Source organism: Balaenoptera borealis (assembly GCF_965194805.1).
Source record: "Balaenoptera borealis genome assembly, chromosome: 4".
Classification (NCBI taxonomy): Eukaryota; Metazoa; Chordata; class Mammalia; order Artiodactyla; family Balaenopteridae; genus Balaenoptera; species Balaenoptera borealis.
The window spans coordinates 97,932,913-97,943,069 of NC_138861.1; the positions used below are offsets into that span (position 1 = coordinate 97,932,913).

The 10,157-nt window shown below is 37.8% G+C and overlaps 1 protein-coding gene across 5 annotated transcripts in view; it reads right to left on the reverse strand.

The window, feature by feature from the left end:
* LOC309627373 (recombining binding protein suppressor of hairless) overlaps positions 1 to 10,157 on the reverse strand; it is a 120,115-nt gene that overhangs the window by 71,158 nt on the left and 38,800 nt on the right. The window contains exon 2 of one of the 5 annotated variants that reach the window (XM_082389268.1): positions 5,935 to 6,117. The exons of the other annotated variants lie outside the window; for them this stretch is intronic. Within the exon in view, the coding sequence (XP_082245394.1) occupies positions 5,935 to 5,951 (17 nt within the window). The 5' untranslated portion in view covers positions 5,952 to 6,117. The remainder of the gene's footprint in view (positions 1 to 5,934; positions 6,118 to 10,157) is intronic. 5 annotated transcript variants of the gene reach the window in all.

Sequence of the window (10,157 nt, forward strand, 5' to 3'; positions counted from 1 at the left end):
ACAGCTTTTATTTCAAAAGTGAATGCTTTCAGTGGATTCTACCTGTTCCAAGTCACACCTGTTTTACATATTTATGTTACCTGCCTCTGCCCTATCCCTGCCCCTAGGCTAGAATTTCTCACAGAGTACTTTTTCCACAGGAATTTCAACAATAAAGGAATTCTAATAAAGTTAAATTTCATGCACACAATTAATCTAGCTGCTATCACCAGCACTTGTATGTACATTATTAATCACCTTCACCCACCCATTGCTGTGATAAAACACAAAAGCACTCAAAGTAAATGCTTTGAAAGTGTTTTCTGTCCTATCTCCCCACCCCAGGAAGCCCCAGGATTCCTTATAACAAATAATTAAGGGGCAGGGGGAAGGAGGCAGTTGCCCTTCCTGACCACTGTCTGCTAAACTAGCACATTTTCAGTCATTATCTTTCAAGATTGTATGTTGATCTGATAATTGTTAAAGCAACACCCAAAAACTTGTGGAGGTCTGTTAAAGATGCATGATTTTAACTGCCGTTCCCTCTTCATCAGCTCTCAGAGCCTCACAGAGCTCACTCATTCTGAGGTGTAGGAACCTGGCTACATAAGATATGGTCTCCATAATGAAAGCTGTACTTCTCATTGAAGTGACAAGTTTGGCATTTCAAAGAAAGAATGCATGCACATTTTCCTGCTCAACTACCTACACTCCTCATAAGTCCCTAACCATTCAATAGTACAAGATCAACTGACTTCACTGTATTTTTCAAAAGAAAGAGATTCCCTGATTTTCATGACAATTACTGACACAGCATATACCACTTTTCAATTAGGTTCATACTGGAGATGGGTTCTAAAGTATTCTTTTAATAGATATCCCAGATCCCATAAAAATGCAAAACAGTATTATTTTTCAAAGTAATGAAATACAAATTAGTTTGAGAAAGTGCCTAATTCTAACAATACTACCATATACGTAAAAGATTTTTTAAACTTTGTTATCTTCAGAATCTAAAACATCTTTTAAAATACTCTCAAATAATCTAATCTTCATTCTTAGAGGGTGTTTTTGACTTGTTTTCAGTAACCAAAAGTATACTGGAGCCATATCTAATAGCTGACCCAGTAATTTATAACATGCTCTTTCTTCTAATTGTAGATGTGCGGTTGGGGTGCTGCCTCCGGTCAGTACTCTCAGTTCTTGGTCAACTAAACTAGAAGGTAGTTTAGTTTCTTCCTAAACTACACTTCAGGAACTTCCCTGGTGGTCCAGTGGCTAAGACTCCGTGCTCCCAGTGCAGGGGGCCCAGGTTCAATCCCTGGTCAGGGAACTAGATCCCATGTGCCGCAACTAAAGATCCCGCATGCTGCAACTAACAAAAGATCCCGCTAGCAACAACTAAGATCCCGCCTGCCACAACTAAGACCCGGCACAGCCAAATAAATCAATAAATATTTTTTAAAATAAAAAAATAAACTACGCTTTAGGAGGAAAAATCTTTGAAAGAAAAAGATGACAAGCTGCTCTTGTGTGTTATGATAACCAAAGTAAAAGGAACACAGTTGTGCACAAACAAATGCCACAAGATGACAACACAAAACCTTGCACTCAACAGGATAAGCAGCATGAGGCAGAAAGTGATGACGCTGGAAGTAAATATAACTGAAATAATGATGAAAAGCTAAGCAGTGCTACTGATAAGAGGAGAAAAGGTTGGACAGTCTGGGAGAAGACCAGGTTGGGGTGGGGGTGGGAGGGGCACTTGGGGAAACAGTAATAGAAAAAAGGGATTCAACTCTACTATTCTCTGAATCCACAGGCCCTTGCTCCCTGCCCGCATCACTAGCAACAGTATGTCTTTACGCACTGACGCAAAGACAAGCCACCATCATGAAGGCAGTTAACCCACGGGGCGGGAGGGAGGTGGGATTTCTTTACCTACCTTCTGTAATTCCAAAAGATAATTTCTAGGTTTAATACATCATACCCAATTCAGAGCAGGAACTATATGTTTTTGACTCAATTTCCAAGAACTTGCAGAGAAACATGAATTGTACTTATTATCTTTTGGCCTCTTATTTTGGCAAAGATTTTATCCATTGTTCAACTCCCAAGTGTAGAAAACTAATGTACAAATTCCATTGTTGTGAAACAATTTACCAGAAATCTTCATTCTCGTATTGTTTTCTAGGAAGGAGGAAACTGTATTTCAAACACAATCTTAAAACATGAATATGCTGATACTGTCCTACTCTGAAGCTTTATTTTTTAAAAAATATTCACCAGAAACTCTGTGATCATCTTCAATATATCTGTAAAGCAAATCTCTGCTGTTATAAGGACACTGGAATAGGCAGAGGCACTAATCCAAGAAAAATAAAATTTTAAATATTATCAAAATCCTCACAAAAACAGAAGTTCTAACATTCGGCTACCTTAAATATTTGTGACATATCTAATTTAAGGTTAATTTTTTTTTGCAACATTAAACTTTTATATTTACCTTCTGAAGTAAAGAAGCACCTGGTATATGAAAAAGTCCTAAGATATAAGGAATGGGAAAATGAAGTGGGTGGATTTTAGTATGTATCATCAGTTTTTTTGTACTTTTTTAATTGCATGGGTCATTTTCATCAATGCAAAGAAAGTAAATTCCTTCACAACTAGGAAATATTATAAATTTCTTACCTATGAGCCTTTAAATATTTACGAGGGCAAGCAAGAAAACACACACACACACACCCCCCAAATAACACAACAAAAAACAAAAACAAGGTTTCATAGCTAACTGTTTCCTACTGTCAGAGAGAAAACTACTGAGCTAACAATCCTGTTTTAGGTATCTGAAGTCTTCTCTGGCTGAGGTCAGTTTGGCAATACAGATTTATAAGGCTGAGTGCCATACAGTTTCCCAGTTGATCATTACCAGAACTTAGGTCTGCAATGCAGTATATATACATACCCTCAAAACAAGAGTTTTACAGAACTATATCATATGATCCATTCATGACATTTCCTATTCTGTTCTTTTCTGCTTCATATAATTTGCAGGGTGGGGGGGGAGTAGGGGAGGGCAGAAACTTATTAAACTGACTCCAGAATGGGCTACCACTGGCAGTTTGAAAACCACTGGTCTATGAGTTGATTAACACATTAACAGAATGCATGCCAAGGGGCAGTTTACTAGATTACTCTACTTGATAAAATATCCTTAGTTAATGTCACTCAACAGCTGCTGCTATTATGTTCCCCTTTTCTCCCTGCTCCTTAGATATTCCCCTGAAATAAACTTCACTTCAAATGCAAAGCATGGTAGGGAGATCCTTGAAGATGATATAGAGAGTATGTCATACCATTAGAAGCCACAGACTGGAACCTATCCTGGTCACTTTTTCTCAGCAAGGAAAAACAATATAAACCTAATACCACATCTCAGGGACATCTGTGACTATGGGAGGCATACACTTAGTGGAACCAAAACGATCCAAGCAACATACACATAAATGTGCATGTATCTTGTTTATTTCAGCTTTTTTAAAAAAATGAAACAAGTTTTTTTAAAAAATGCTCTTTCCTACATTCACTGCACTGATTTTATTTTCTATTACAATACATGTCTTAATGCTGATCGTAACCCCCACTAAATCGAGTTCTTAACCAACTAAATCGTGTTCTTGACCCACTAATGAATGGGTTGAAACCTGCAATTTGAAAAACACAGCTTTAGAAGACACACAAATCGACCTAGCAGGATAAGAGGACCAGAGATAAATTACCAGTCTCTAGGGGCCACCTTCTTTCACTGATGAGAAAAAGCTCAAAGAATTGAAAACATTAGAGTGATTGTTTATTTAACTCTAGGAAGATCATAGAAGAAAGTATAAGATTCAGGAAAAGAAATAATGTAATAGCATCTCACCCCACAAAAAAGAGGTTCCTGATCTGGCATTTAATAATCATCATTGGGCTTCCCTGGTGGCGCGGTGGTTGGGAATCCACCTGCCAATGCAAGGGACATGGGTTCGAGCCCTGGTCCGGGAAGATCCCACATGCTGCGGAGCAACTAAGCCTGTGCGCCACAACTACTGAGCCTGTGCTCTAGAGCCCGCGAGCCACAACTACTGAAGCCCACGCGCTTAGAGCCCGTGCTCTGCAACAAGAAGCCACCTCAATGAGAAGCCCGCACACCACAATGAAGTGTCACTCGCCGCAACTAGAGAAAGCCCGCGGGCAGCAACAAAGACCTAACGCAGCCAAAAATAAATAAAATAAAATAAATTTAAAATAAAAAATAAAAAATAAATCATCATCATCACTGTTAATCTAACACTGGCTTCTTGCATGCTCAATCCTACACTAAATGTGTATGGAATTTATTTACATATATGTGTGTGTGTATATATACATACATATACACACACATATATAATGCAATATATAATTACGGTATTATATTTTTAATACACAAGTTTATTTTTTTTCCAGATCATTCTTTCAACCTGTCAAAACAAAAAAAGTAGTGCCAGATTTGAAACACAGATCAGTTGGCCACAGAATCTAAGCTCTTAACCACTAAGTTATAAACTCTTCCAAAGAGAAAGGAGTTCCCAAATCTGGCTGTGCATCAAGAATCCTCTGTGGCATTAAAACAAAACAAACAGATGCCCAAGTACTACCCTAAAAAGAGATTTTTTTTTTTAAGTTGAAGTGGCAAATATTATGGAGAAATATATTTTGTAAACAATGTATCAAATACCAATGCATCTCCAAGCAAAGAAAAGATCTTTTTGGAGAGTAGACACTGTTATATTGGACATAAAATACCTGGTTGACCTTGGTTAATAGGCAGCTGACTTCACCTCGAAACTTGATTCACTGTCATTATAGACCAGAATTTAATAAAAAGCAGTTTTGTCTTAGGTTTAATAACTAAATTCCATTAATAATTTAACTGCTGACACATCAAAAGGATCTTAACATAAGGTAGACTAAATGATAAAAATTACAGGCCACAGCAACGTATTTCTATTACATTTATATATCCATGATTTAAACATCTATCTTCCCAACATATTTTCCTTCATTACCTAAAAGATAAAGAATTTTGAACCCGATGTAACATTATGAACTCAACATTCTAGTGGTTGATTCACTTCCACTACCCCAAGAAAACATTCAGTAGCAAGCAAACAGTACAAAATTAGGAGGTTTCCAAGGTTTCCAATCATTAAGAAATGGTTTTGACTACATCACTCAAATAAAATGTTATGAACATAAAAACCTTAAAGATTTTTGATGGTTAAGTGGGTAATATGAAGCCTAGAATTACCACTACTAGCAACCACAAGTAACAGTGGGACTACATACCACAAACACATGAAAGATTAACTGTATACATATGGTGGTGAAGAGACAACAATCACAGTATTAGTAAAGAATCACTCATTTTCCTCTCAGTAAAAATTCTTTGTAAAAGACAAAAACAAGCACAAACTATAAATGGTCCAAGTAAAAATTATTTCGTTTGGTCAAATTAATACTCCAACTGAAGAACTGTATCCAATTATTTCCTGTTCAGGCTACCATGAAATGACAGCACTACAGAGAAACTAGTCTATGATGTAAACCAGAAAGATAATTACAGACTAACATATGAATAATCCCTAAACTATTTCGTGAAAGAAACTATAGCCCATTACTATTAAAATCTAGCAAAAATATCTACCCTAGTGCCTCCTATAACCATATCTCAAAAAGGGGGGGAAAAAAATCACTCAACAAGCTTGTGATACATGTTTTTTTTACAACACAAAATACTTTTGCCATAAATCCATAACCACATCTGCAATCTAAATATTAAAATATCTTAAAATATGCAATAATTAAATATAGAACCATGAGTGTTCACTCTACGCATGACCTTGGGGCCACTGGAAGATTTCTAAAGCATACCTTTTAATCCACGCCATGGTACTTCAAGAACATGTTAAGGTAAGCCACAGGCTGGAACACTTCGATGCACCTCAAAACACCTCAGCCAGTGTATCTGTATCATTCTCCTTTCCTTTTGAGATCATAATGGTTCCGAAGAACTATAATGCTTCCATTTGAATGATAGTTTCATAATTTCAATGACTTAAAAACAAAAACAAAAAATAAGGACTTAAGTGTTGGTATGTTAAGCCACTAGTGAGTGCGCTGTGTTAACTGCTGCCACAGCTAAGAAAAACAAAGCAGCTACTGCTACTACCACGTAACACTGTCATTTTTAATATGACCCTCATGTGAATGAGGAGGAGTACATGCTTAGTGGTCAGAGTGACAGCCCTTGCTTTATAGAGATCTATCCAAAGCCCACAAATCTCTTTACCCCCAACTGATTCTTCAGTTTTCTTCTCAAGGAATGAAAACAACCTAAAAGACAGGTCTGAATACTTGGTAGGTGCCAGGTTCACCTCTGACCAACTATTCTATTCTTTGTTGAATGAGAGCTGGAAACCACCCACACACCTGCATAAAAGGGAACTCATTAATAGACACAACAGGGATTCCTTCAAACAATGCCCCTTCTGGTGTTAATATTACTGAATCATTTTAATTCCATGGAAGTCATTAAACTGTAAAAAGTTAGTTTCTAAAGCTTACTTCTATGAAGAGCATGCAGATAAATGAACAGATCCATGGCTAACTATCAGGTTTTCGTGCTTCTCTCTGATTGCCTTGACAGCTTACCTGATTCCTCCTTCCTCCTCACCCCACTCCACCTTTCTTACATAAAAACATTAAAAACACTTCATTATTTAAATGATACAGTAAGAAGTCTATGTATCACATTTTAAGTCTAAGAATTCACTCTACTTCTGCTTCAAGTTTGGCACTCTATAGTCACAAGAACGAACGAATACTCAACCTACACAAAGGAAGTAAAACTGAAAAATTATCAGTAATACACATACATTTATATCATAAAGCAGTTAACATTACTTTAGGATGACTTGATAGGAAACTTTTAATAAAAGCAAGCAATAAAAGGGGCTTCCAAGGAAAGAAAGTAGCTGGGAGAGGTTTGCTATACTTTGGGTTTGTGGGACAGCTCGTGCAAAGGTTAATAGACAAGGAATGGAAGACGACAAAGTTTCCCAGCTAGAGCTAAAAAGTACGTGCTAAAGAGAAAGAGAAATTATTCCCTGTTTGAAAGGGTAGATTCAACTGATGAAAACTTTTTAGGTCCACTATCAGAAAAATTACATATTCCTGAGATTTAGATTTATTGCAGGTTGTAGGGAATACAGATTACAAAATGTAGGTCACTCTTCAGAAAGCTGGTAATGGTGGCATAATTGAATACAAGAAAGAATTCTACCAGGGTAGGTGGGAAAATACTAAGGAAGAACAGAAACAAGGGCCCTGGTCCAATGAAATCACTGTAGCCACAACCATCTTTAAAACTGATCATTTTACTGCTTTAGTGCAACCCCCGACCCTTCCCCCTCCAGCTTAAAACCTTTCAAAGGCTCTATATATGCTACAACCTCCTGGAAGGAAACCCACATTGTTTCCTACACTCTGTTCCTCCAAATAAACTCTGGACTATCAGGTTAATGTTCCTGAAGTACAGTTCCTCCCTTGCACATAAAGAATGATGTTAATCACTGGGAAACAAGGCAAGATATAAATACATTAGATAATAAAGGAAAGAATAAAAGCCTAGGTCTGTAACACTTACTCATTATCTCATTTAATTTTTCATAACGCCATTTTACAGAGGAGAAAACTGACACTCTGTGGTCAAGTGACTGACCAAAGAAAACACGCAATATGAGAAAAGAACTAGGACTTCAATCTAGACCCTCTAGCTGGAATTTCAACACTTGTTCTATGGAACATTTTTGTAAAATATTGCTGGAGGAAGGGGGTGGTACTGGGGCTAACATTTGTTAACAATAGGCCAAGAATCATGCTAGGGACTTAATGGTATTTTATTTTATCCTGATTTACCACTCATAAGACTGACTAGTTGCCTCCTTTTACAGGTGAGGAGATTGAGGCTCATGGACATTTAAGCATTAATCTGTTCAACATAATGCATCTGAGACTGAAAGAGGTTGGTCAGATATTCCCTCTCATACGTCCAACTCTAAAATTCACATTCATGTTGCTATGCCAATCTATCTCCCAGAAGCAATCAGAAGAAATCAAGTCCAAACTTAAGTTTTATTTTTCAACCTGGCTGATCTAGCAATAATCTAATTTTATAAATGCTGTTTACTCAAAATGTAGTCAGTATATATAAACAGATTTTTTAGCTATGGTTTAACAAGAGACTATATGCACATTCAATAAAGCCACTAAGAAGGTTTAATATCATATTTAATAACTCAAATCAGAAAGTTCATTTGATTCCTACAAATGAGATCCAGTTTTTTCATGACGTTATGCACTTGAAGATCTTTTAAAGTTGACTTGTAAATCATGGTAGTTACCAATATAAATTTTTGTTGACAAAACAAAAATAAGCATAAAAGTTACTTTCCTTAAGAGGGTGCACTACCATGTTTCCCCATGGACTGCTACCAGTCTTAGCCTCATAGGAAGCAAACCATTTATTAGGTGAGGGAGGTGAGGCCATTCAGTCAGATTATCAGTAATTAAAAAAAAGAGAGAGAGAGAGAGTAGATGGTCAGCTCTCTACAATGCTTCAAACCATGATTAAACTAAGAGTAACAAAAAGCACTGGAAAAATTAAGGACAGGAAACTCCTAAGTAACTTCAAATTTGAATAGAAACCAGCACTCACGTTGCATTCCAAAACTGCCTGCAGAAGTGATCAACAGAACTACTACACCAGTGTTTTCGGTAACAAGTTAGATGACCCAAAGAAACCGTTTTTTAAATTGCTGAAACAAAATTTTGCAGAATTACCATATTTAAGGGTTCAAAACTGTTACAGGAAGAAATTAAATAGTTATTTAACAAATCTTCATCAGGGACTTCCCTGGTGGCACAGTGGTTAAGAATCCGCCTGACAATGCAGGGGACATGGGGTTTGATCCCTGGTCTGGGAAGATCCCACATGCTGCGGAGCAATTAAGCCCGTGCACCACACTACTGAGCCTGAGTGCCAGAGCCCGCGAGCCACAACTACTGAAGCCCCGTGCCTACAGCCCGTGCTCCGCCACAAGAGAAGCCACCGCAAAGAGAAGCCGAAGTGCCGAAACGAAGAGTAGCCCCTGCTCGCTGCAACTAGAGAAAGCCCATGCGCAGCAACAAAGACCCAATGCAGCCAAAAATAAAACCCAGAAATTCTGATGCCCAACTATATACCTTTTTTTTAATAAATTTATTTATTTTTTATTTACTTATTTTTGGCTGCGTTGGGTCTTCATTGCTGCACACGGGCTTTCTCTAGTTGCGGCGAGCAGGGGCTACTCTTCGTTGCGGTTTGCAGGCTTCTCATTGAGGTGGCTTCTCTTATTGTGCAGCATGGGCTCTAGGCGCACGGGCTTCAGAAGTAGTTGTGGTCCTGGGCTCTGTAGTTGTGGCTCGCGGGCTCTAGAGCGCAGGCTCAGTAGTTGTGGCGCACGGGCTTAGTTGCTCCGCAGCATGCTGGATCTTCCCGGACCAGGTCTGGAACCCGTGTCCCCTGCATTGGCAGGCGGAGTCTTAACCACTGTGCCACCAGGGCAGTCCCCCAACTACATACCTTTAATTGCAAAATTAATGTGTATTAAAACCCTATGCAATTGTCTACAAAACATTTCACTTCTTTTGGAAGAGACAGAAATACATTTTCATGACAGTTGTTATGGCCTCCTTCACTATGCTGTGTCCAAAGGGGGTAGCTTTTGTCTTTCATCTCTGTAAAACTATTATCTAACCACCAAAGCCTGGAACACAATTGGCACTAATGACTTAATAAGCATGTGAAAATGTTATAAACCCCATTTGGGACACACAATCGACAGCTAAATACAGAACGTTCATGATGGAGTGCTTGTCTCATGTGCTCTAAAATATATTAGGCACACAAATATTCCAGTGATTTGAAGAAATTATTTAGAAATGGCTTATACATGCTGCAACAATATCAAGGACAACAGAGACTTTGAAAGAAGATGATTTAGCATGGACACCATTTTTTGACTACTGAATTTTGTTTGCTTTGTTTTTGACTA